Below are 27,473 nucleotides of genomic sequence, written 5' to 3'. Positions count from 1 at the left end.
TTGGAAGCCACCCAGAGTGGCTGGGACAACCTGGTCAGATGGACAGGGTATAAATAATAAAATTATTATGGAATAGGATGTCCCTATTTTCATCGGAGAAATGTTGGAGGGTATGGTATGCTACCTATGGCCAGCTGCCATGGGAAATTGTCCTGAAACAGGGTCAGGGAACCTATGGCCCCTGCCAGCTGTTGTTGGACTACAGCTCCCATCATCCCTTGGGGCTGTTGGAAGCCCACCACAATACCTGGAGGTTTCCTAAAAGAAACAGTCGTTTTGAACCTTGGCCTTCAGGACAGAATGATGTGGTAAGCCTTTTGCCAGAGAGAAAGCAGATTTTTTAAAGCTGCAATGCTAACATGCTTACTAATAGGGAGCAATGCTGCAGTTGTTTACATGCTGCTAGGGAGTACATCTTAGTACACAATACTACTAACTAGTACGGTGGTACCTCGGGTTAAGAACTTAATTTGTTCTGGAGGTCCGTTCTTCACCTGAAACTGTTCTTAACCTGAGGTACCACTTTAGCTAATGGGGCCTTCTGCTGCTGCTGCACCGCTGGAGCACGATTTCTGTTCTCATCCTGAAGCAAAGTTCTTAACCCGAGGTACTATTTCTGGGTTAGCGGAGTCTGTAACCTGAAGCATCTGTAACCTAAAGCATCTGTAACCCGAAGTACCACTGTACACAGCACGGGTGGCGCTGTGGTCTAAACCACAGAGCTTAGGGCTTGCCAATCAGAAGGTCGGAGTTTCGAATCCCCGCGACGGGGTGAGCTCCCGTTGCTCGGTCTCTGCTCCTGCCAACCTAGCAGTTCAAGATCATGTCAAAGTGCAAGTAGATAAATAGGTACCACTCCGGCAGGAAGGTAAACGGCGTTTCCGTGCCCTGCTCTGGTTCGCTAGAAGCGGCTTAGTCATGCTGACCACATGACCCAGAAGCTGTACGCCTACTCCCTCAGCCAATAAAGCGAGATGAGTGCCGCAACCCCAGAGTCATCAACGACTTGACCTAACGGTCAGGGGTCCCTTTACCTTTACAACTGTAGCAGGAAACCCCCCCCCCCCAATCATTCAGTTTGTACAAACTTCACACACACTCACACTCACACACTACATACGCAACGCTTCTGTTATAAATTCATAGAAAATCAAACATACATCGGATTTGCACTGTTCCACTTTTATTTTACTCCATGAAGAAAGGACTACAAAATGGGGAAGGTTTGATACAGGGCAGCCATAATCCCTTCAGAATACCAGCACATCCACAGGAGCCCTGCCCAGTTGCTATGCCAACCCTGATGGTCCTAGACAGAAGACCATCAAGATCACAAAGAACTTGCATATGGGAGTGGATTCAGCACAGACTGGAACAAAGGACAATAATCAGCTCTTCCCTCTGGGGGCAGGAAACTGCAAACTCCCCTCTGTCACCTGAAAAGTACTCATGGGGAGGGGGAAAGGGGGAACCAGCCAGGTGACAGGACACTCAGGTTACCACCACAACCCCTCCCTCAACCCCTCCTTTCTGTGATGTATGTATGATGTTTCTGGGGGTGGGCTTGATCTACAGGATGGGAATTTCAAAAGTCTTTATAAGACCTTGCACACCATTTTTTTCCTGTGTCTTTCCTCTCTCCTGCAAGTGAGGGGAGCACCCTGTTGCAACAGTTCAATAAAGGCCAAGCCTACAGGCTGCTGTTTTGCTCCAAGTTATCCTGCTTGGTGTCTTTGTTTTTGTCCAAGGGAGCCCTCGGATTTTTCCGTTAACACATCCGATTAGACGCAGTGGGCTGACACCCGAGGAAGCATGCAAGTGTTTGTCATTGTGCTTTTTAAAAATCTACGCTCTGGTCACAGGCTTAGGAAAGCAGGCTTTAGCTGCTTCATGTTCCTGTGAGACTAAGGTGGAGGAGGGGAGGCTCGCAGCTCCAGGCAACTTGCCAACCTACTGTGGCAGTATGCACAGAAGCAGGAACAATAACTCTCTGCCCAGGGTCTGCCTCTGCTGCAGCCATAGTACAAACAAAGCAAAGCCAAACTAGGGAAAGAGAGGAAGGATATAAACAGAAAAAAAACACAAACTGCCATTCATGAGTCTATGTGCTTATAATTTTGTGGGGTGGGCCTAGAAAAAAATGAAAAGGGCAGATTTGTGCACCAGAAGAAGCTACAGGACACTTTGTCTCTTAAGTTTATCTAAAGCAGATCCGGTTGAACAAAACTGGACAGTAAAACAATTCCTCTATTAGGATCCACCAAAGTTCACAGCGCAGTATATGCAAAGTTTCAAGTTACGCAGAACTGTTCCCTGGATTGATTATATTTTATGAGCAACTGATGAGCAACTTTTGAACACAAAGGAGACCTTTATTATTATTTAGGACACTTACATCCTACCCATCATGGAACTTAAAGGAGTACATACATAAGGGCAGTGCTTTTTTTCTGGAGGGACGCATACCCCTAACGTTTTGTGAATCTCAGTTTGGCCTCATTGAAGGTCAGTATTTCAATATGAGTAGGAAAATGAGAGTACCACTAAACATTGTTTTTTAGAAAAAAAACACTGCATAAGGGCCATGCCAAACAACCTTTTTTCTTGTGCATTCATGATTATTTGTGCTCATGACATTATCAGGATGGTTATACTCAATGCCATTTTCAATACTGCTTGCACATGAAAAAGTTCCACGGTGGACATACTACAACCAGTCAACATTCTGCAGCTTTCTTCTGATATCCTGTAACATTTCTTAGCACAAATGCCCCGTATTTCCCATTTTGTTCTGCCTTTGTTATGCTATGGCGCACATCTGCACCACGGCTGAAAATACACATTTTCCAAATCTGCTTTGTCTGCTGAAGCACTCCATGGTTCCACACCTCTCCTAAAAAGGTAAAGGTAAAGGACGCCTGACAGTTAAGCCCAGTCACGAAGGACTCTGGCGTTGCAGCGCTCATCTCGCTTTCAGGCCAAGGGAGCCAATGTTTGTTCGCAGGCAGTTTTTCCGGGTCATGTGGCCAGCATGACTAAGCCACTTCTGGCGAAACCAGAGCAGAGCACGGAAACGCCGTTTACCTTCCCACCAGTGCGGTACCTATTTATCTACTTGCACTTTGATGCGCTTTTGAACTGCTAGGTTTACAGGAGCTGGGACCGAGCGACGGGAGCTCACCCCATCACGGGGATTCGAACTGCCGACCTTCCGATTGGCAAGCCCAAGAGGCTCAGTGGTTTAGACCACAGCGCCACCCGCAACCCCCCACACCTCTCTTATTTTTGCTATTTCCAAATATTGTTGTGGAAGAACCACACTTATCTTCCTATTTGTATTAAAAGAGTTTTAAAGACTCTCTCAAGGTAAATCTAAAAAAATGTTGTATAAACACGACAATTGGGAAATACTGGTGTGCGAGCACTCCAACTGGAGAACAACCTTTACCAAAGGTGTCATGTACTTTGAAGATAATCGACCTCAGGACGAAAGTGACAAACGTGCTAGGAGGAAGACACATTTGGCCAACCCTCACCGTGATCAACTCCTGCCCAGAAGCCTATGTCCCCACTGTGGAAGATCGTGTGGCTCCGAGTGATCGCCAAAGAATAATTTCAGATATAGAGTCATATTGCTCATTTAAAGCCCATGGACACACATGTAGCCAGGCCTACATATAACGTGTTATGGTAATCTAACCTAGAGGTTACCAGAGCATTGACAACAATAGTTAAGTCTGTCCTTGGGCACAGGAGCAGCTCTGGGACATGGAAAGTAATTAAATAATTATTCCTTGCTGTGTCCAACACAGCCAGGTGCAACAGCATGGACCTGATTTCTTTGTGGTGCTTTGTTTTTTTCTGAAACTCTTCTCCCTTCTCCCCCCTCCCCCCTTCTCCTGGCTCAGGAAAAGCAGCCAAGCAAATATCTTTCTGGAAAGGCTCCCGCATTTCTCCTTCAGACCAGTTGCATAACAAAGCCATTTATGTACAGCTGCTGCTTTGTGTGTGTCTGGTGGAATGGGTAACCCTTGCGATGCAGAGCGGCACCCTCCCTGGTCCCTGGGTTTCCCAGGTGACCAAGAATTGTCACCCAATGGGAAAGGACATAGGGCAGCCCAGCTTCTGAAGGAAGGACTGCCTAATGAGCGTGCACCATCTAGTGGGGGAAAGATGCTCTTTCCATCTTTCTCCAGGCTGGTCTCCACAATGCGCTGCTTTGCATGCGTTATTAGCACAACAATTAGCACAACAAACTTCCTACATCCAGAGCCTCTTTTCCCCTCCCAGAGCTACAGTCCTCAGAGTGCTTTAACAGGCAACCCCTCTTCCCTGGGAACTGTAGCTTCACTGGGAAATATAGGGTCTAACAGCGCCCAGCACACTAAACAAACTACAGCTCCCAGAATTCTATGGGGGGAAGCAATGACTTGCTTAAAGTGGTATCACAATGCTTTAAGCATAAGTATGGTGCAAATGTGACCTATCTCTCAGGTGTAAGTATTTGAGGTCGGATTGGTTAATTAGGATGAGTTGACAAATTTACTGCTGTTTGTTAGCTGCAAGTCATACACTTGGGGTTTTTGCTTTAAAGTACTTCTGAGTCAGTTGCCTTGAATATTTAACCAACAAAGTATGGTAAAGTTCTCTTTATATACAGGGATAACACAACTCGTTTTTTACAGGCAGTAGTTTTATACTATGTTTCAAAAAGTAATTTGTGGTGTACTTCTCTGTAAATTCCTTTATCACCTAGAGTAATCTACTGAAGAAAGTTTATTTTACATCTTTTATTTTACAGTTTATTTTACATCTTGGATTGCATTAAAAACACAGTGAGCATCTGTAGGAGTTTCATATTGTTATTTCTAAGTTTGGAAATATTTATTTTTTTGCGATTTAATTTTAGTCTAAATGTTTTCATTACGAGGTGGGTTGTTATTTTTCTCCTGCGACATAAGTCTATTGTTTAAACATATACGGTGGGTAAAACTACTAACATAGGTACCTTTTAAACTCCACAATTGTTACCCTGTCTGTTACTTGAATCACCTTAATTATTTGGGCAATATGCGGTGCAATGTCTTTCAGCTTTGAAAGAGTGTAAATATCAGCATAAAGACATTTATCAGAAACTCAAGTCAAATAACTGTACAGTATTAGGTATATATGCATCCTGAGAGTTTAATAATGTCTGGATAATGTAAGTGGGATCTGCAACGAAATGTTGCAGCGTGAAGCCCTCTAGCTATGCTTTCTCTCCCATGACTCTCCATTCCATTCCATTCCCTACCCCACCTTGTTTTCTGTCTATCCTACCCCTAAAAGCCAGTCACTGTTCACCGAGCATGCTCAGTCCCCACTGGATTGGTTGACCTTGTGACTGGGCTGGTTTGGGCAGATAGGGAGTTTCAGTTCCTTGGTTCTTCATTTCTAAAGATTTTTTTGTGCTTCTGCAAATCTTTGGGACCCCCTGAACTGAGGCAGGGCTGTAACTCGGCAACAGAGCAGCTGCTTTGCCCATGCAGGACTTCTTAGCAGGCTTTGTGTGTCAAAATCCAGAGGCAGGCTTCAAAGTGGGGTCTAGGCAAACGCCAATTACTGCATGGGGCAATTAGGTTTTGGTCTCAGAATCCAAGAATGGAAGCAGAATTCTGGTGCAAAGCGAATATTTCTTTAAGATCTTTCCGCTGCTGAAATGTCACTTGGCGGAGATGCTAAAGGGGCAAAGGGCTGCCCAGTCCCCTTCTTTAGTTTCTCTTCTAAAATGTAAAAGGAGTTGGGCAGAGCCATGTGTTGGCAAAACTGATTAATCTAACCCAGGGGTCAGCAAACTTTTTCAGCAGGGGGCGGTCCACTGTTCCTCAGACCTTGTATTTCTTATGTATTTTGTGTATTTATCCTGCATTTTATAATAATAAAAATAATAATACATAAAGTCCCAGATTCAGCCTCTGGTATCACCAGGTAGGGGCTGCGAGTGTCCCCTTTCTTGAAATACCAGAGAGCTGCTGCCAGTCAGAGTAGATACTACTGAACTAGATGGGCCCAAGGGTCTGATTCAGCATAGAGCAGCTTCCTCTGATACATCCCTCTTGTTTGCGGTTGGTGCTGTTTTGGCTACGTAAGGAACTAAGTGTACTTGGAGAACTGATTTGGCTATCAGATTAATAGTAATAGTAATAATAATAATAATAATAATAATAATAATAATTTATTTGTACCCCGCCCATCTGGCTGGGTTTCCCCAGCCGCTCTGGGCGGCTTCTGCAGAGACAAAAAATACACAAAAATGTCACACATTAAAAACTTCCCTGAACAGGGCTGCCTTAAGATGTCTTCTGAATATCAGGTAGTTGTTTATCGCTTTGACATCTGATGGAAAGGTGTTCCACAGGGCAGGCACCACTACCGAGAAGGCCCTCTGCCTGGTTCCCTGCAGCTTTGCTTCTCGCAGTGAGGGAACCGCCAGAAGGCCCTCAGAGCTGGACCTCAGCTTTCATTTTTTTAAAGGGCAAAGATAGCTTGAAAGCAGTTGCATATATGTTATGTTGTGTCAGAGTATGGGTCCCTCAGCTCAATATTATCTTAAACTGGAAATGGCTCTCTCAAGATTGCAGCCATTCTCCGCCTCACCTGGAGACACCAAGGACTGAACCTGGGGCCTTCTGTATGCAAGGCAGGTGGCTACCACGAAACTATGGTCCTTCCCCAGAACACGAGGGCTAGAACTCAACTTGAGTTTTTCTTTTGAGAAGAAAAAATGTATTTTGGGCACAAGTGTCTGTGCCAGAAGCACCGGTTTTGTAAACTACCTATTTTTTGCTCCATAAGACGCACCCGACAATAAGACGCACCTAGTTTTTAGAGGGGGAATGCAAGAAAAAAATATTTTTAAAGGGAGCGCTGAGCAGAGCCTGTAGGCATCCCAAGCTCTGCTCAGCACTCCCTTTCACGAGCCGCGTGGAGCTCCACACAGCTCGTGAAAGGGAGCATGGCTCTTGGGGGCTTTTCCGGGAGGTGGGGAAAGGGACTGAGGGGCTGCCATCTGTCCCTTCTCCCACCTCCCACAAAAGCCAGCAAGAGCGGCGCGCTCTTTAAAGGGAGCACGGCTCTTGCGGGCTTTTCTACGAGGTGGGAGAAGGACAGCCCATCAGTGACAGTAGAGCATGTGTGGGGCCTGCCTCCTGCCTGCATTCGCTCCATAAGACGCACACACATTTCCTCTTACTTTTTAGGAGGGAAAAAGTGCATCTTATGGAGCGAAAAATGCTGTACTGTACAGGGTTGCATATACAGCTCTATCTGTAATTCGAGATACAACAGACACATGCCCAAAATGTTGTGATTCCATTAATCAGTGCAAATCATAGAATTGTAGAGTTAAAATGGGCTCTGAGGATCACCTAGTCCAGGAATGTGCAGCTGTCCCATATGAGAATCAAACCCATAACCTTGATTTTTTTGGTACTGGTTTCAATGTCCTTGCTTATGATTTCAAATATGGCAGATTCAACACAATCATCACCGATGTTTTCAGAAGCACTGTTAGATACACCGTGGATGGAATTGCTCTTGCCTGATCCCAGTTTTGAAAATAAATGTCTCCATTCTCTTTTGGGGGGTTTTGGAATGAAAGGAAGAAAAAGCCATGATGGAGCAACCTCTGACCTGCAAAGAATGTTTTGCGAAAAGCCACCTGGGTGCAAAACAGCTTACCAAGAAAACAAGTAAGTGCATTCAGGTGGACATGGACTTGGAAGAAGAACCCTCAAGCGGAAAGAGAAGCTCTCCAGATATACTTGACTCAATGGAAGCCACGACAACATCTCCATCCTCTGAGAACTTGCAGTTTTGCCAGCTTCCAACTGTACATGCCACACCCAGAGAGTTCCCGTCTCTGCCTATGCTGCGGCTTCCGCTTTCACCTCTGCCACCCCCTCCTTCCCCTCCTTTGATGAAGGCCACATCTCTGTGCAACAAGGCCCTGCCGTCCTGCAGTGTTGAAGGCTCCACGAAGGCTCAGAGGCCAATGCTGAAAATGAAACCGTTCAACTGGCAAACACTTCCCTTGGATGCCACGAAAAGTGAGTACGCTGGCTGTGTTCTACCTCTGCTGCCCACTGTGTAGGGAGAGTGCCATTGCATTCAGGTTCTGGTTGTGGGCTTCCCATGGGCATCTGAGAACAAGCCAACCCAGCCTGATGGGGCTTAAATAATAAAATTATCATTATTAAGATGCTGGACTGGATGGGTCTTTGGTCTGGCTCCAGCAGGGCTGTTTTCAAGTGTGTTCTATAATAAACCAGGGGTGGTTAACCTGTGGCACTGCAGATGTCCATAGAATCATAGGATTGTAGAGCTGGAAACGCTCCATCATTGTGCGTCTTTTCCAGGTGGCCGTTCTCTCTGGACTTCAGCGGTGACCAATGGTGATGAAGCTATAGAGCCTGATTATATTAGCATAGAGCGACTCTTCTGTGTACCTCAGGCAAGCCAGCAGGAGAAAAGAGAACTCAGACTGAAGAAGCCAAAGGAGGTACAATAGCTGAGTGTCATTCCCCATAATTTGATGGGCTTTAAGCACTTGTGGTCTCTTTTAGCAGGGCAGGATCTCCAGTGCTGCATTTTGGGCCGGGAGAGGGGGGTGGTTCCCTCGCACAGGATGGCAAGCCAAGGGGGAGCAAAAATTGAGAAGATCCATTTGAGGGCACCAAATTTTGGGCTTGCCATGTTACGAAAGATTACCAAAGTCAGCCCCTTGGCATCTCTTAAGACCTGTCTTTTGTTTGTACAAATGTGTTTTTAGGATGTGCCTTTTCTGATTGGTTTTTTGTGTTTATACTGTGTTAGTAAGTTGCTTTGGGTCAATTTTGTGAGGAAAGCAGATTATAACATAAAACATAACATAACATAAAACATAACATAACATAAAACATAACATAACAACATGAAACATAACATAACATAACTTAACAACATAACATAACATATAGCACTATAAAAATGCTAGGAAGTGGGGAGATGGCGAGGAATCTGAAAACCATTGCACATTCTCTGTGTCTCAGAGCTTTGTTCAACGAAAGTAGGCAAGCAGTTTTAACTTGTTCCTGCTACTAATTTTTTTAACCACCCCCCTCTTAAACAGATTTCCTTCGTAGATCGAAAGAAAAGTCTCCATCTGAACATAGTGCTAAAGCAATTTAAATGGTGAGAGTTACTTGGTCAATGAAATGTGTTGGGTGTGGTGAGGGGGAGCGATGACTAAACCTGGCCCCTAGCAGCATAGGCAGAACTTCAACATGAGCAAATGTGAAGCCTTGTAGGGCATCAGATCGTTAGCGCAACTATTGTCTAGTCTGATTGGCACTGGCTCTCCAAGGTCTTAAGGCAAAGGTCTTTCCGAGATCCATTTTAGCGGGAGATGCCCCTGAGATGATCTCTCTACTTCCAGTTTGTTTCCTCTCTACCACCAGTGAGAGCATATAAGTACAGTGGTACCTCGGGTTAAGTACTTAATTCGTTCTGGAGGTCTGTTCTTAACCTGAAACTGTTCTTAACCTGAAGCACCACTTTAGCTAATGGGGCCTCCTGCTGCCGCTCTGTGATTTCTGTTCTCATCCTGAAGCAAAGTTCGTAACCCGATGTACTATTTCTGGGTTAGCGGAGTCTGTAACCTGAAGTTTATGTAACCTGAAGCGTATGTAACCCGAGGTACCACTGTATGACAAAAGTTTTTAAGAGGGGCCAAGCTGGCTGAACACAGCATGGGAAACCAAAGGAGATGACTACGTAAGCCCAGAGCTTTCCAAACTTTTCATGTTGGCGACACACTTTTTTAGACTTGCATCATTTCGCGACACGGTAATTCAGTTTTACTAGCAAACCAGAGGTTAAACTATCCCCTTTCCAGCTCCTGGAGGAGGAGCGCGGGGAGCGTTTGCACGACACACTTACACACTGCAACCGACACACTAATGTGTCACGACACACAGTTTGGAAAGTTCTGGTGCAAGCCATCTGCCAAGGGATTTGTGCTGTGATTTCACTTTGCATGGGTCCTTCAGTAATAAAGCATGTGAACTGGATCCAAGCGGTCAACAACCCTGTCAACAACTCTCCCATTTACAGGCACCCCCCCATACACTATTAACTTTTGCACAACCGCGAATAGGTGCGTCGCCAGGAAATAAGTAAATAATTCAATTAAAACCTGGAAATTGCGGGAGAGAGCTGATGAGTCCTCGTGGCTTGCAAGTAGACCCTCCCTGGAGCCCAAAGAGGAGGTCAGTGAGGGTGGAGGAAGCCCCAAAGAGACATGAGGCGCAGTGGGGCTTTGTTTACACTTCTCAGCCTCCCCACATGTCCTCTCGCCTCCTCCAGATTTTCAATTCTAGCTGTGGATATTTTTGGATCCAGTACTTTTGATTGAAGAGAGGGCTTTTAAAGGGTGTTCAGAGGGTGCTCCCCACTTGATGTGATTTCACTTATGCATGTGGGGGCCCGGAACGTAACTCCCATGTAAGTTGGGGGGACGGGGCGCCTGTGCTGAGATTTCTTCCTAGCTTTTATGTTTGTGCATCTTAACCATTCCACTTCTTTCCTGTAGCTCGAATCAGCAAATAGCCGACATGATTTGGAAAGGAGACAGGAGCATGTTTGATGACGAGGTGCTGAAAAACCTAATGAAGCTTCTGCCCCAAAACCATGAGGTATGAATACTGGCTCCCCCCCCCTATATTAATTTTAGATATGCTTATTAGTGCACCAAGAAAGTTGTCGTAATTTCCCTGAGCCTGTAACAGCTGAGGGTGTTATGCATGGCTTAATTACATGCAGATGGGAAGGTTGGAGGAGGGAGAGAGAAAGAAAGGGGGGAGGGAGTGGCCCTGTCCCGCCTACTTTTGCCTGTGGCCCCACCTACCACTGGCACACAGAAGAACCCCCAGGAGAATGCAACCCCCAAATTGGGAGTGAAGGTTCTCCACTCTCCACTGTCATCGCTGCACCAGACTAGCTTTCTTTCATTCATGGAACCGGAACCCGTGCCAGATGTCTTGCTATTTCTGAAGGTGAAGTTAAGAAATAACTTGAGAGTTGTCTCAAAGCCATTAGTCATGCTCTGCAACTATTAAGAGAGCATATTTGGAAGTTGCTAGGCAATCACAAGTGGTGCTCCTGACCTCCCTGGAGCTGGCAAGGCACGTGAATGCATACATACCATAAGACGAGCCTGCTTTCATCAGGCCATGGCTGATGCAGCCCTGTTCTCAGAGTGGCCACCCAGTCTGCAAAGCTGGGCATAAGCTCCACAGCGCTCTGCCCACCTGTGATTCCCAGCAAGTTGTATTTGACAGCATGATGCCTCTGATAATAATTTATTATTTATACCCCGCCCATCTGACTGGGTCTCCCCAGCCACTCTGGGCGGCTTCCAACAAAATATCAAAAACAATACAGCGTCAGACATTAAAAACTTCCCTAAACAGGGCCGCCTTCAGGTGTCTTTTAAAAGTGAAATAGTTGTTTATTGCCTTGCCATCTGCTGGGAGGGCGTTCCACAGGTGCCACTACCGAGAAGGCCCTCTGTCTGGTTCCCTGTAACTTGGCTTCTCGCAGCAAGGGAGCCGCCAGAAGGCCCTCGGAGCTGGATCTCTGTGTCCAGGTTGGATGATGGGGGTGGAAATGCTCCTTCAGGTATACAGGACGGAGGCAGTTTAGGGCTTTAAAGGTCAGCGCCAACACTTTGAATTGTGCTCGGAAACGTACTGGGAGCCAATGAAGATCTTTCAAGACCCGTGTTATGTGGTCCCGGCAGCCACTCGCAGTCACCAGTCTGGTTGCCGCATTCTGGATTAATTGCAGTTTCCGAGTCACCTTCAAAGGTAGCCCCACATAGAGCGCATTGCAGTAGTCCAAGCAAGAGATAACTAGAGCATGCATCCCCCAAAGGGCTCTGGGAACTGTAGTCCTCTTCTTAATATTTATTTCTTAATTTATAAAATGCTTGTTGCTTCATACAGTTAAAGGGGGAGAACACACACTTTAAGTGGTTTACCAAAAAAAAGCAATGTAATATGTCTGGGTATCGCTGCTTATAGTTCAGAGCTGGTAGTGACGAGTCTTCCTCTCTTTTGTCAGATTGAGAGAATGAAAGCATTCAAGGGCGAAAAAGCCAAGCTAGGAAATGCAGATCAGTTTTATCTGTGTCTCCTTGAAGTTCCCAGGTGAGAGCCGTCTTTTACTTCCCCTTGCCTGCAAGTTCTGCATGACTAGCATAGGCGTTTGCAGGGCTGGTTCTACCATTAGGTAGAGTGATGTGGCTGCCTCAGGCAGCAGTTTCTTGTGGGGTGGCGCTGGCGGCAGAGGACTGACAGCAGGGGATTGTGAGTGAAACGTTTGTGTCACCTAAGTCTGCATCTCTATTGGAATTACTATAGTTTAACAGTTTGGCTACGTGTAATTGTTTTTAAAATGTTTGTATTGTTTTTACGTACAGAACTGTTTTTACTCTTTTCTTGTTTTTACATTTGTAAGCCTTTCTTGCGCCAACAGAATGCTGAGGAATGATTTGTCCAGTATTTCTTTTCCCTATTTTCCATTCTGAACCATATTCTGTGAACTATTAACAGATCATACAATATATTATTGTCTTTTTCTTTGCCTTGATTTTGGAGCAGCTTGCCCAGTTTCATTGCTGTATCCTGTCCCGGCGCCTTGTGATAAAGGGAAGGGAAGAAATCTATTTTTTTTAAAATAAGAAACCTTTCAGAAAATAAAAAATAAGTAAGTTTGCTACCCTCAAATGCTGTGCTAGAGGCCATTGTCCTGTCACCAGTGTGACAACTGCCAATCAGGTCAGCTTCTAGAAGTGGATTTTGTTTTGGGGTTGTTTTTTTTGCGGCGGGGCACCATCTTGTCTCTCAGCAGAGAGTCTCTTGCCCTAGCCCTGGGTGTTTGTCAGGGCAGAGCTGTAGGCAGCTCTCCAAGGTGAGCCAGGAATTGAGTCAGAGCCAAGAAGCAAGGAGGAATTGGAACTGAGAAGCACACTAGGGTTGGAGAGAACCAGGAAGGAGGACCTTGGAATCCAACAGGAGCTGGATTGGAAAGGGAATGCGGAGCTATACTAGCACCAATAAGGCCTTGTTACTCAGGCAACATCCCAGTTGAAACATGAAGTCTTCCATAGACCTTCTTGTCCAGGAGGGTCCAATGGCTGGCTTGGGTGTAAGCAGGACCAGTTGAGAACTTGAGAGTCCATCACTGCCAGGAAGATGCTTGAATCGCAGCTCCAGGCAAATCTTATTTACTCCTTTTCACCAGCTTATCCGTGGATGCTAGACAGGGGCAAAGTCTATTGTCTCCTGGAAATACAGCTAGAACAAAGGCATGTATGGTTCATGCTAAATAAGGAATGCTCTGGCTTTTAGAGAAAGCACACATAGGTTAGAAATTACATTTTCAGCTGCTAAGGGTAAGAAAGTTCTGAAATGCGCTGGTCTTCAGAGATTGGGAGAAGCTACAATGGAGGTGGATGCAGGTGGTGCTGTGGGTTAAACCACAGAGCCTAGGACTTGCCGATCAGGAGGTCGGCGGTTCGAATCCCTGCGACGGGGTGAGCTCCCATTGCTCGGTCCCTGCTCCTGCCTACCTAGCAGTTCAAAAGCACACCAGTGCAAGTAGATAAATAGGTACCGCTCCGGTGGGAAGGTAAACAGCATTTTCGTGTGCTGCTCTGGTTCGCCAGAAGCGGCTTAGTCATGCTGGCCACATGACCCGGAAGCTGTACGCTGGCTCCCTTGGCCAATAAAGCGAGATGAGCGCCGCAACCTCAGAGTTGGCCATGAGTGGACCTAATGGTCAGGGTGTCCCTTTACCTTTTACAATGGAGGTTGGGGTGGTAATGCCAGTGGAAGAAGCAGAGTTTCAGAAAGGTCTCTTGGAGAAGGTGGAGAACGAAATCAAATTGGGGAGCATCGCTGGGATGGAAAAGTGACACACTGTTATGTTAATATTTTTGTGAACTATTCCATACTTTGAGCTGAATGTTCTAACGAGATCCTAGTGCGGTTTTTAATTGCCTCGTCCATGGCTCAATTTACTAGGTCTGATGATGATTATTGTTTTTAAATAAAAAATACTGATTTCTCTTCGTAGTTACCACTTGAGGATTGAAGGCATGCTGATATGTACGGAGACCAACATTATGCTGGATCTGCTTTGGCCCAAAGCAAAATTGGTCAGAGCAGCTGCTGAGAGTAAGTGGACTGCAAAATTCAGGAACAAATGAAACAGATTCACACCATTGGTCTGTCTAACTAAGTACTGTTGTCATTGACTTGCGGCACCTTGTTGGTTATTTTGCAGACTAGTTGCGCTGCAGAGGGCGTGCTGGGGAGACCACACATTTAAGAAACGCAAAACCAACTTTTGCTAGGTTTTAATAAGAAAAACAAAAACTCCTTTTACACTAAATTACAATATATCAATAAGCATGACCCATCCACCAGGGTACTGAGAGAGCTACATGCTGCTCTTTATATACCATACCCAACAGCTTAATTACCACAACTTAACAGCACCTGCTATACTGCTTCACAGCTGTAAAACTAGGTCACGTCATTTGCTCTGGCCTTTAAAGAAATACACGTCTTGTGGAACAATAATGAACCTTCAAATTTAAAGAGCCCATTCAACACACCTCCCATCCGCATGATCTGTAAATTCCCTTTAAAAACCACAACCCCAAGCTTCCAATTTTATTTTGAGCTTTGCATCTAGTACCAAATTCTGCTCTTGCCCAGACTAAGGATGGAATGGCAGCATAAGAACATAAGAAGAGCTGTGCTGGATCAGACCAAAGACCCATCTAATTCAGCATCCTCTTCTCACAGTGGCCAACCAGATGCTCTCAAAAGCCCACAAACAGGAGCACAGCAGGACCCTCAGTCTGCTTGTGATTCCCAGCATACTGCCTTCAGCAATGGAGGTAGAACTTAGCCATTGTGTCCAGTAACCATTGACGATCCAGATTAAATAAATTAATTTGCTCAAGTCACCCAAACAGGTGAAAATAATGCTAGTCGAAAACTCTAATGTCTTTTTGGAGATGCTTTGATTTTTATTTGCATTTTTATAGGATTCACACACTTCGTAGTTCTGTGTAGCTTTATATTTTATCAGTGACTTAATTGGATACCCCAGTTACTCATCATTTAAAGACAACTAACAATTCAATTCTAAACCACTGAGCCTAGGGCTTGCCGATCAGAAGGTCGGTGGTTCGAATCCCCGCGACGGGGTGAGCTCCTGTTGCTCGGTCCCTGCTCCTGCCAACCTAGCAGTTCGAAAGCACGTCAAAGTGCAAGTAGATAAATAGGTACCACTGTGGCAGGAAGGTAAACGGCATTTCCTTGCGCTGCTCTGGTTCACCAGAAGCGGCTTAGTCATGCTGGCCACATGACCCGGAAGCTGTACGCCGGCTCCCTCGGCCAGTAAAGCGAGATGAGCGCCACAACCCCAGAGTCGTCCGCAACTGGACTTAATGGTCTCTTTACCTTTAATAATTCAATACAAGAGTACTCAGAAGAACTGCCCACTGAGTTCAGTTTTCAATTGCAACCTAAATATTATTTTCTTCCTGAATTTAAATGCAAGATACGGAGCAGCAGGGGTGGGTTTTTTGTGCAAACTCCAAGTAAAAACGACATTTGCATTCTTCTCTTTTTCAGCGCTTCTTACAAACCGGCGTCTGCCATTGTTCTGCCAGTTGATTCTGAAAGTTGGAAACTTCTTAAATTATGTAAGAAGGTGGGGAGAGTGGGGCAATACCTACCTGTCTCACCTTTTTTTATCTCTTCTTTCCTAACCCTTTCCTCCAGGGAACTTTAGACTGGTGTATTTGGTCCCCTTCTGCCCCTGGTTTATCTTTGCAACAACCCTGCAAAGTAGGTTAGGCTGAGACAGGGCTGGGGAACCTGCTTCACCCTGAGCGGCCACATTGCCTTCTAGGCGACCCTTGGGGGAGCCCTATGCCGGCAGTGGGTGGGGCTGGGGCAAAAGTGGGTGGAGCAATCAACGTAAACTTTTGCCTTTGTACGGTAGGCTGGTTTATACACACACGTGCTTAACTCCTTTCTATTGTCCATCCAGACAGGGAAGAAAGAGGCATTAGGGGAATTCAAGGATGCATTCTGGCCAGGCAAAAACGCTTGGGCCACTGAAAGTTGTAGCCTGGCAAAATATTGCTCAGAAAATGATAGGCTAATATGTCTAGATTAAAATGTGAAGTACCGGATGGAAGGAAAATTAGTAAGGAAAGATAATAAGAATATATAGATGATTTGAGAAGATTGTAGAATGCAAAGATTATTGTAAATTGTATAATGTGAAGCAAATCAAGTGGGGGTGGAGGGAAGTAGGAAGAAGGAGAAAAGAATAATATGATGGATTGAGGAAATGTAAATGTATGGGGGGATGGGGAAGAAATGGTGTTGGCTTTGGTACATCTGTATTGTAATGTAATATGTGAAAACCAACAATAAATAAATAAATAAATAAATGCCAGTGAAAAGGAGGAATCAATTGGGGGGGGGGAGAGAAATTTGTAGCCTGGAGTGGGTTCCCTGGGCCACATAGAGAGGCCCTCCAGGTGCTTTTGGATCCTGTAATACCTGAATACTGGTAAGGCCAGCCCAGGCCTGATGGGAACTGGAGTGGTCTGGTTCTCCATACCATACATTTTTATTACTGGGCCCTTTCATCCCTTGGTTTGGTGCTGGTCTGGTGGCTTCTCAAGATATCTAAATGTCTGTGTGTCTATTACAGTTGCCATCCAGCTGTGATGACAAAGGGGCATGTTGGGTGTGCCTTTTTCATGGAAGTGTGTGGTTGGCTGATATCACATCTGATCTTTCAGGGGCGTCACAGTGGGAATGCTGGAGGCTTCAGAATCAGCACGTTGCTCAAACTAACAGAGACAAGAGCAAATAAAAACAGCATTACTCTGCTCCATCACATCCTAGAGGTACGGATGCATTTTCTGCTTCTTTCTTGTGCTTGACTTGGATTCTGAGAATACATTAGGAGCAGTATTGTTTTAAGACAAGACAGAACTCCAACTCCCTTATGAGAACTGATTGCACTTTTTAAAACATCAATTTTCTGATTATAAATATGCTAGGGGCTGCTGCCTTTCCTTGCTCTACTCATCAACCTGGCCAGACCCTCCCTTTACACCTGAACACCCCCCACCTGCTCCACTGAATTGAAATTTCAGCCTTCACGACATAGGAAAATGGCCAAGTAAACAGCTATTTTCGTGGAGGAGGGTCAAGATATTAACTGATATGCATGAAATTTCAGATATAGCTATATAATCCCCAGTGTCATAAGATAAGACCTTTGGAGCAGGCATTTTAAAAAAAAGTATTTTATGAACCGCCCTACTGAACACCCAACAAAGAAAAAAGAAGAAAACTCCCTGGAAGCTGCTTGGCTTCTGAAAATTGTTTGAAAACTGCATCAGTTACTTCTGGGTTTTCAGTGTTCGGGACCAAAATGTACGATAATGGAGGCTTTCGGGAACTGAGGTTTGACTGTACACACATTGTAATAAACAAATTCCCCTAATGCAGAAGGTCCCCGGTCCAATCTCGAATATATCCAGGTAGAGATAACACTTCCTCAAATCCTGGAGCAGGCCATGACACTGTTGAGCTATGAACCCAATGGCCTGACTCAGTATAAGGCTGCTTCCTGTTTTCTAGGGACGCGGGTTAAACCACAGAGCCTAGGACTTGCCGATCAGAAGGTCGGCAGTTCGAATCCCCGCGACGGGGTGAGCTCCCGTTGCTTGGTCCCAGCTCCTGCCAACCTAGCAGTTCGAAAGCATGTCAAAGTGCAAGTAGATAAATAGGTACCGCTCCAGCGGGAAGGTAAACGGCGTTTCCATGCGCTGCTGGTTTGCCAGAAGCGGCTTAGTCATGCTGGCCACATGACCCAGAAGCTGTATGCCGGCTCCCTTGGCCAATAAAGCGAGATGAGCTCCGCAACCCCAGAGTCGATCACGACTGGACCTAATGGTCAGGCGTCCTTTTACCCTTTACTACCTGTTTTCTAGCGCTTCTAATAATTGGTTGGTGCTTTCTACAGATGCAAATACATGATTATTACTTTTTTCCTACTTTTTGTTTTGTTTTAGGAGGTTGAAAAAAAACACAGAGACCTTTTACAGCTTCCCAATGACCTGGAGTGCGTTTCAAAGGCAGCTGGGTAAACTCTCCTCCCTTCTAACATTTGAAATAAAAAGGTTAATGTGTGTTTGTTAAAGCAGAATTAGAATACAGTCGTACCTCGGGTTACAGACGGTTCGGGTTGCGTGATTTCGGGTTGCGCACCGTGCAGAACCCGGAAGTACCGGAGCGGGTTACTTCCAGGTTTTGGCGCTTGTGCGTGTGCAGAAGCGCTGAATCGCAACTTGTGTGTGCACCGACACGGCGCTGCAGGTTGCGAACGCTGCGGGTTGCAAATGTGCTTCCCGCACGGATCACGTTCGCAACCCGAGTGTCCACTGTATGAGCAAGTGGAGAATTCTGTGGCATGGTGACCGGGGTGTGGGGGGGGGACACAGAACTGGGCGACGGCACTGCCTTCCCCTCTTCTTCCTGTTACCCCAACACAATGTCTAACCAGTTGCGCGGTGGCAAATTCAGAAGTGCAGGGTCCCCTCATGATAGTCACAGCTGTGCCACACCGCTTCTACAGCCGCACCTTCACAGCCGCACCCCTTCTAAGATTGCACAATAATATTATACAGTTGTGTAATAATAATAATAATAATAATAACTACTACTAATGGATGCACTGCAACCATTAATGCAGGTGTTGCCTTTCAGATAGATCTGCTGTTTTTTGTGCACGTACATGAGCAAATGAGTTGGAGTGCTCTGATTCCGTCTGTGTTTTCCATGAAGCTCTGCTGTACGTTGCAGAACTTGCACACCGTTCCCTTGAAACGGAAGCCCCTTGTGCAGGCATAGGCAAACTCGGCCTTCCAGATGTTTTGAGACTACAATTCCCATCATCCCTGACCACTGGTCCTGTTAGCTGGGGATGATGGGAGTTGTAGTCCCAAAACAGCTGGATGGCCAAGTTTGCCTATGCCTGTCCTTGTGTTTTCAGCATTCCTAAATGCTTAGCTTTGGAGCACCCTGTGGATGAAAAGCTCCCCTTTCGTGCTGGATGGGGTATCTGTAGGGCACTGGGGACAAGGACTCTGCAGAAATGTGATTCCTATATCCACATTCCACTCAGGTAGAGGACCATTGATAAGGCTCCTTCCTTTGTCTTGCATACGTCATCTCTCTCACCACAAAGACTCTCCTTCTGTGTTTCCTATTGAGAGATATGTGGGGGGGGGGTGCTGAGAAAGGGAAGCTTCCACAATGGGTTTCCCTATAGCTGCTGCTTGTCATTATTTTTTTACTAAACCTCTTCCAGAATCAATGTAAAAGAGATGCAAGTGGAAGTGGAAGGCCTTCTAAAGAAATTGTTGGAAATCGAGCAAAAGATATTTTCATCCAAGGATGATGTGAAAGTCCAGTTTGGGAAATGTATTAAAGTAAGTTACGTGGATTTAATAATGGTACTCAAGCTTCCTTTTATTCCAGAATGTTTCTTAGATGTGTCTGCTAAATGGGTTTCACAGGTCCTTGCTCTCTTTAAGAGTCATGGGTCACATCCACAACATGCGTTTCTTGTACATGTCTCCCCCCCAAAAAAACCCACATAAATGGGAACTGTAGCTTACTCCTGATGGAGCTACAATTCCCAGTACCCTTAAACTACAGTTCTAAGGATTAAGGGAAGCCATGTTCTAAATGTGAACATGCAATGTGGATGTGTGACCATGGTTTTCCACAAAGAATCCTGGGAACTGTAGTTTGTTATGGATCTCCTAAGCCAGTGATGGCCAAACTTAGCCCTCCAGCTGTTTTGGGACTACAGTTCCCATCATCCCTGATTACTGGTCGTGTTAGCTAGGAATGATGGGAGTTGTAGTCCCAAAACAGCTGGAGGGCCAAGTTTGGCCATCACTGTCCTAAGCTCTCTGCACCATTAACAAACTACAGTTCCCAGGATTCTGTGGAGGAAGCCATGACTGATAGAACTACTTTAAATGTATGGTGTGAATGTGAGTCAGATCAATGGTCCATATAGCTCAGTATTGTACCCTCTCTCCATGACCCTCTGAAGGTCCCAGGGATCGAACCTGAGATCTTTTTGCATGCAAGCTATGGGGACACGGGTGGCGCTGTGGGTTAAACCACAGAGCCTAGGACTTGCCGATCAGAAGGTCAGCAGTTCAAATCCCCGCGACGGGGTGAGCTCCCGTCGCTCTGTCCCAGCTCCTGCCAACCTAGCAGTTCGAAAGCACGTCAAAGTGCAAGTAGATAAATAGGTACCACACTGGTGGGAAGGTAAACGGCGTTTCCGTGCACTGCTCTGGTTCGCCAGAAGCGGCTTAGTCATGCTGGCCACATGACCTGGAAGCTGTACGCCGGCTCTCTTGGCCAATAAAGCAAGATGAGCGCCACAACCCCAGAGTCGGCCACGACTGGACCTAATGGTCAGGGGTCCCTTTACCTTTACCATGGAGCTATGACCCCTTTGAAATGAAAGAAAATGGAGTGGCCCCTAACATGGCTGTGCATGCATGTGCTGGAGCACCTGTGGCTTTTCTTAGGATCATAGAACTGGAGAGTTGGAAGGGCCCTTGAGGATCAACTAGTACCACTCCCTGCAGTGCAGGAATATGCAGCTGCCCCATACAGGGATCAAACCTGAAACCTTGGCGTTAACAGCACCCCGCTCTAACCAGCTGAGCTATCCAGTGGTGCAACGTGTGGAATAACGTTTAGGAGAGACCACTGGTGCGTGATGGTGCAGGGCGAGACTAGCCGTTTGTTTTTAATTTGTCACCCTACATTTATTTATATATTATCTTTCTTCCATCATGGAACTGGCAGCATACATGTGGTTCTCATGCAGTGGCTCATTCTGACACTGTCCAGACCCCGGGTGCCTTGATTTTTGCAAAGTGGGGCCTCGTGTGCCTGGGATGCAAACCAGGTTGCTCCCCTCCACCCTATTAAGAGACGAGATGAATGCACGTTATCTTCAGCTGGCTGAAAAGAACAAATAGACTTGCCTGGTTAATTTAGGCAGCCTGTCAAGCAAAATTCTGAAAGCAAGCCCCCTTGCTGCCAAGAGATTGTGTGCACGAGAGAGTGAGAGATTGACAAGACGTTTGCCCGCATTGTGCCTAAAAACCAGTTGGTTCTGTCTGCAGTAGAGTCGTCCTCTCCTTCAGTTGACGGGTTTGCCATTTTGCACAAGCACTGCAGATTGCAGGGGTCTGGCTAGCTGGAGAAAGATTCCTTGCAATAATGCGTTGTGAACTGAATGGTGCAAAACAGGAGATCCATCCAAAATAAAAAGCGCTTCCTTGAGGGAGAAGTCGGGATCCCAGGCAACAACTGAGAAAAGAAGCTTGTTTTCTCCTGCTCTGAAGGGTAGGACTTGAACCAGTGGCTTCAATTTAGAAGAAAGGAGATTCCGACTAAACACCAGGAAGATCTTTCTGACAGTAAGAGCTGTTCAGCCATGGAATGGTCTCCCTCAAGAGGTTGTGGACTCTCCTTCCTTGCAGGTTTTTAAGCAGAGGTTGGATGGCCACCTGTCATGGATGCTTTAGTTGAGATTCCTGCATTGCAGGGGGTTGGACTCGATGACCCTTGGTTCTATGATCCTATGATTTACTAGACTAAAAGATGACTGGCTAGAAAGGCCTTTATTCAATTTATTTCAGAAAGTTGCTCACAAGCTGCTAGAGAGCTCTTTTGGACTATTTTCATATACTTTCCCACCATTGATTCTGGTTTTTTAAAAAATGTATACCTTACCTTACAATTACTATTATTTTCTGTGGCTGCTTATCATAATATTAGTAAGTAATGGTTGAGCAGAGCATTAAGACCAACAAAATACAGACTGTAAAAAACAGTCAAACAAACCCGCACCAGCGTGGGGGGTGCAGGGGGGGCCGGCCGCACCGGGCACAACATCTGGGGGTTAGGGTTAGGGGGCACAAACCCACGGGTTAAGGGGCGCAAATCCACGGGTTAGGGGGCGCAAATTACTTGCCTTGCCCCGGGTGCTGACAACCCACGCTACGCCACTGACCAGGTGCAATGTTATTTTGAACAATGTTTTCTAACATGCGCAAATTGTGTTTGCAAGTAGGATAGCATAAATGCTTCCAAGGAACTGGGTGAGGAAATGAATGCCCTTGTGGAAAAGAAAGCTGAGCTTGCTGATTATCTCTGCGAAGATCGAAACACACACTCATTAGATGATCTTTTTAACACTATGAAAACCTTCAGGGATCTCTTCATCAAAGCTCTCAAGGTTTGCAATAATAAACAAGGTTTGATAATGACAAGTGGGACCTGCAACAAAATTTTACTATGTGGAATGTTCCCATTCAGGGTTCCTGCCAGCCATGCCCTTTCTCAGTATATTCTATTTCCACACCACCCGGTTTTAATTTCCTCTACCCTAGCAGCCAGCAATTTTTTTGAAGGGTGTGTGTGTGTGGACTGCTCACATTTTGTTCTCATTGGGCTGTATATTGTGATTTCCCCCTCTTATCTCCCTGCCCCTGCAATCATTTTTCTATTGCTGCAAAACTCGGGGTTCCCCTGAACTTACTGGTTCTTACCTCATGTTTGTGGGTGAATCTGTTTTGGCTACATAAGTAATGGCACTCACAACCTGAAAATCAGAAATAAGGGGAATGTATTAAAGCTACCAGGGACCCGGGTGGCGCTGTGGGTTAAATCACAGAGCCTGGGACATGCTGATCACAAGGCCGGCGGTTCGAATCCCCGCGACGGGGTGAGCTCCCGTTGCTCGGTCCCTGCTCCTGCCAACCTAGCAGTTCGAAAGCACACCAGTGCAAGTAGATAAATAGGTACCGCTCCAGCGGGAAGGTAAACGGTGTTTCCGTGCACTGCTCTGGTTCTCCAGAAGCAGTTTAGTCATGCTGGCCACATGACCCGGAAGCTGTATGCCGGCTCCCTCGGCCAATAAAGCGAGATGAGCGCCGCAATCCCAGAGTCGGTCACGACTGGACCTAATGCTCAGGGGTCCCTTTACCTTATTAAAGCTACCAATTAATGCCAAAAATGTGTGAAACTACCATTGTGGGAATAAAAAATTCTTGGACTTCACAAAACTGCGTACTTAGAAAATCAAGCCATTTCTGGTAGAAGGAACCACCAGCTGCTCCTTAGATTTTGCTAGAACTGAATAGAATACTCAGATCTCTAGCTTGCATGCTTCCTGTGGGCATTTTGATACCAAGGAATCATGTGTGAATACAGCAGTGTGTTTGACTTTCACACACTTGTGCATGCACAGAGACAGCAGCGCAAGCCCTCTCCCCTAGACTTGCTGATAGCAAGCCACTTCTGAAATTCGAAAGAGGGAGCTGCAAGAATAAGTTTCAGTGTTTTGTGAGGGGTTTTTGTTTGGAAGGAGGACATAAAGAGCCCTGTTGAGAGAGTCTTTGCATCTACCCAGAACTCTGCTTTGTAGCCTTTGTCTGGTATGAGCAGCTAAAGTAGATAACATGGTTATAATAAAGCACACACTACTTCTCTGCGTGTGGGTTAAGATGCATGGAGCATGCAGCAAGCTGCTTTGACTCTTTTTAATAACAAATGAACAGGGAGTTGTACAATTGCTGCTGAATTTAGTAACTGGTTGTATGTTGTAATTACCGTATTTTTTTACCGTATTGGGGTTTTTTACCAAAAAAATTAGTTTAAAATTGGAGCTCGTGTTATACATGGGTAGTGGTGAGAGGTGTTTTCTTAATTTGGAGTCCCCCCAAATAGGGGGCGTCTTATACATGGGGGCGTCTTATACACGGAAAAATACTGTGTATCCCTGCACATTTTGTGGCTGTGAATCCCAAACATTAATTTGTAGTTTCATGAAGCAGTATTTTCCTCCTTGCATGTCCTGAGCCCTCCGCCAGTCAAATTAATTTAAATTGTATGCCGTTGACTGCTCTGATCTCATACTACTTTCGCATGGTTTCCACCCCAGTGGACAGTGATTTACTGTGGTGGTTTGTAAATTAATTTGAGGAATGTGTTGTTGTTTTGTTTAAAAAGTGGGCTACAATTTTCAAACTAGGTGGGTTTATTATCCATGTGGATCTTTTTTTTCCTCAGGCTTCTATTGAATTTTAGATTTTTGTGTGTTCGAATGTAGGAAAATCAGGACAGAAGGGAACAAGTGGTAAAGGCAGAAAAGAGGAAGAATTTTCTTGAAGAGGGAGAAGCAGCTAAGCGTCGGAAGTGTTGTTAAAGAGGTATAACCTTTGGAAATAAGTTTTCCTCTGTTCCCCCACTTTTCATTTATTATCACAACCAGTTTGGGTATTCCTTTTTAACATTTGATTTTGTAACACTGGGTCCATGTACAGGTTTACCTAGATGCAGGGTCTAAACCACTGAGCCTCTTGAGTTTGCTGATCGGAAGGTTGGCAGTTCGAATCCGCCCAATGAGGTGAGCTCCTGTTGCTCTGTCCCAGCTCCTGCCAACCTAGCAATTCGAAAGCACGCCAGTGCAAGTAGAAAAATAGGTACCACTGTGGCAGGAAGGTAAATGGTGTTTCCACGCACTCTGGCTTCCGTCACGGTGTCCCATTGTGCCAGAAGCGATTTAGTCATGCTGGCCACATGACCCGGAAAGCTGTCTGTGGACAAACGCTGGTTCCCTCAGCCTGGAAAGCGAGATGAGTGCCACACCCCATAGTTGCCTTTGACCGAACTTTACGTTTTTACCTACCTAGATGCCTTCATGATTTCAACAGCTAACGCCGGTTATTAATTTACTTATTTACTGCTCCTTAAGTGTGTGACGCTGTGGCCTAAAATGCCCATCATTTCCCTTTTTATAGCAAATGTAGGACTTTTTTGGGGGAGGAGGAGAGAAACGGGGAGAGCCTGATCACAAAGGAGGAAGTTAAAAACAAATAAACCTAAAAATGGTTCCATGTTCCACATTGGGACTAGTGGTGGTTGGGTCCCGGGTTCCAAAAAGATTGAAGGTTTGGTAGATGCTGAACTTATGTTAAGATGGTTAAAGTAAAGGTAAAGGGACCTCTGACCATTAGGTTCAGTCGTGGCCGACTCTGGGGTTGCGGTGCTCATCTTGTTTTATTGGACGAGGGTACAGCTTGCGGTGTACAGCTTCTGGGTCATGTGGCCAGCATGACTAAGCCACTTCTGGCGAACCAGAGCAGCGCATGGAAACACCATTTACCTTCCCGCCGGAGCGGTACCTATTTATCTACTTGCACTTTGACATGCTTTTGAGCTGCTAGGTTGGCAGGAGCTGGGACAGAGCAACGGGAACTCACCCCGTCGCGGGGATTCGAACCGCCGACCTTCTGATGGGCAAGTCCTAGGCTCTGTGGTTTAACCCACAGCACCACCCGCGTCCCTCAGTTAAGATGGCTAAGACGGGTTTATTTTCCTTTATTGTCTCAATTTGGCCTCCTTTTTTTAGTGAACATTCCCATATTAGGAGAAGTAGCTTGTTGAGAGGTGGGGAGGGGGGCAGGTAAGTGGATTGTGATGGAAGAGGGGCCCTCCAAAGACCAGCTCCTGATGAGGAGCTCCCTGTACAGCCTTCTTGACCCCATAGATCCCTTAGGAACCCTGATAGAGCCTCCACACTGGGTGACAACAGCAGATACCAGTTCCGACAGCTGCCACTGTCACCTGCAGAAATCCCCCTACCAGCATGACAGCTTGTTCCTGTTCACTCAATGTTTTGCTCCCTGCTTCTTGATTTGGGGATGTAGTTAAAGGCACCTGAGTGAGCAGCATTGAGAAGGGAGCACTTAAGAACTTTCTGCAGAACTTGGAGACTTCACCAAGACGTTTTAGGGCTCCTTCACTGTATCATATTTATGGTCCTAATCTAGAGGCCGGGAACCTTTGGGGCCAGATCTTGATCCACCCAAGTGGACCAACTTTGAGAGATGGGCAGGACTCTTCATCTGTCAGTGCATCCTGACATCATGATGATGCCAGGTGACTGATAAGCGAGCAGTCCTACCCACATGTCAGAGTTGACTGGCAGGATGGGGTAGGCTGGTAAAACATGCTGAATAGTAAAGCAGTGCCCAGCAGGATTGAACCCTTGGCCTGCCAGCTGATGGTCTAGTCCTGCTGGCTGCAGGGGTCTGGTTAGCCAGTGTATTGTCTGCAGAGAACATGCTGGCAAAGCAGCACCCAGCAGGACTGAACCCTCTGCTGATGTACATTGTTGTTGTTTAGTCATTTAGTCGTGTCCAACTCTTCGTGACCCAATGGACCAGAGCTTGCCAGGCACTCCTGTCTTCCACTGCCTCCCGCAGTTTGGTCAAACTCATGCTGGTAGCTTCGATAACACTACCCAGCCATCTCGTCCTCTGTCGTCCCTTCTCCTTGTGCCCTCCATCTTTACCAACATCAGGGTCTTTTCCAGGGAGTCTTCTCTTCTCATTAGGTGGCCAAAGTATTGGAGCCGCTGATGTATTTGAATTAAAAAACAGAATGACTAATAGCCCGAGTCTATGTGCTAATGTACATAGACTCGGGCTATTAGTCATTCTGTTTTTTAATTCAAAGGTGCTGGTATGTGTTGGCATGATTTCACTGCATACAAATGTGAGGCATGTTCTCTCTCTCTCTCTCTCTCTCTCTCTCTCTCTCTCTCTCTCTGCATAGCTTGAAAACGAGCTGCAACAAAGGAAGCTGGCATCTTTGATGCTTTGTCAGGGAAAGGCTTTCAGTTGTGGAAAAAAACCATCAATTCCTGGATACTCTATGCAGGAGCTGTCTTTAAAGAAAGAAAGAAAGAAAGAATCCTGCTCTTTTTTGGGGGGGCCTTGTACTTCAGTTTATTTTCTTAACTGGAAATAATAATACTTCATGTCCAAGCAGTTATTTCCCCCTCCCCAACTTATCAAGTGAGAAAACTGAATTATTATTACTTTATATAAAAAAGAGGAACTTGATAGTGGATGCTTGTTTAGATTTCTGTGCTTTACTTATTAACATATTTATTAATTTATTATTTCCATTGTGTCAGTTTTGGTAAGAACAATGCCTTTATTAATTACTAAGCTGAACAACCTATGGAAGAAAATAAAAAGCTATAATATGACTCCTTGTGGAAATTTTGATATAAATTACCTGTCTATTGCACATAAAAGGAGGAAAAGGAATGGAGTTAGGTAACAGAGTACAGAAATCCCACTTCTTATTGAAATTTCTTGAATTTCATGGGCACTGATTTAAACTGTACAAAGCTTTCCCTGTTAGGGAAAAATGCAGGATATAAAT

At 45.7% G+C, this 27,473-nt stretch overlaps 1 protein-coding gene and 1 long non-coding RNA gene across 2 annotated transcripts in view; one reads left to right on the top strand and one right to left on the bottom strand.

The window, feature by feature from the left end:
• The window catches only part of LOC310766656, a 174,451-nt gene that overhangs the window by 112,110 nt on the left and 34,868 nt on the right, over positions 1-27,473 (bottom strand). The window lies entirely within an intron of this gene.
• Positions 195-27,473, top strand: LOC310763468 (inverted formin-2-like). Its single transcript, XM_083615782.1, has 14 exons — positions 195-308; positions 7,640-8,087; positions 8,397-8,539; positions 9,149-9,210; positions 10,610-10,712; positions 12,142-12,227; positions 14,158-14,258; positions 15,732-15,802; positions 16,919-17,026; positions 18,203-18,273; positions 19,501-19,621; positions 22,306-22,470; positions 24,346-24,445; positions 26,856-27,473. Exons 2-13 carry the CDS (start codon positions 7,652-7,654, stop codon positions 24,439-24,441), a joined length of 1,563 nt encoding a protein of 520 aa, XP_083471908.1. The 5' UTR covers positions 195-308; positions 7,640-7,651; the 3' UTR covers positions 24,442-24,445; positions 26,856-27,473.

Source organism: Podarcis filfolensis (genome assembly GCF_964270895.1).
Source record: "Podarcis filfolensis genome assembly, chromosome: 1".
NCBI classification, from domain to species: domain Eukaryota; kingdom Metazoa; phylum Chordata; class Lepidosauria; order Squamata; family Lacertidae; genus Podarcis; species Podarcis filfolensis.
The sequence above is the reverse complement of the archived record's forward strand: the minus strand, read 5'-3'. Positions and strand labels throughout refer to the sequence as shown.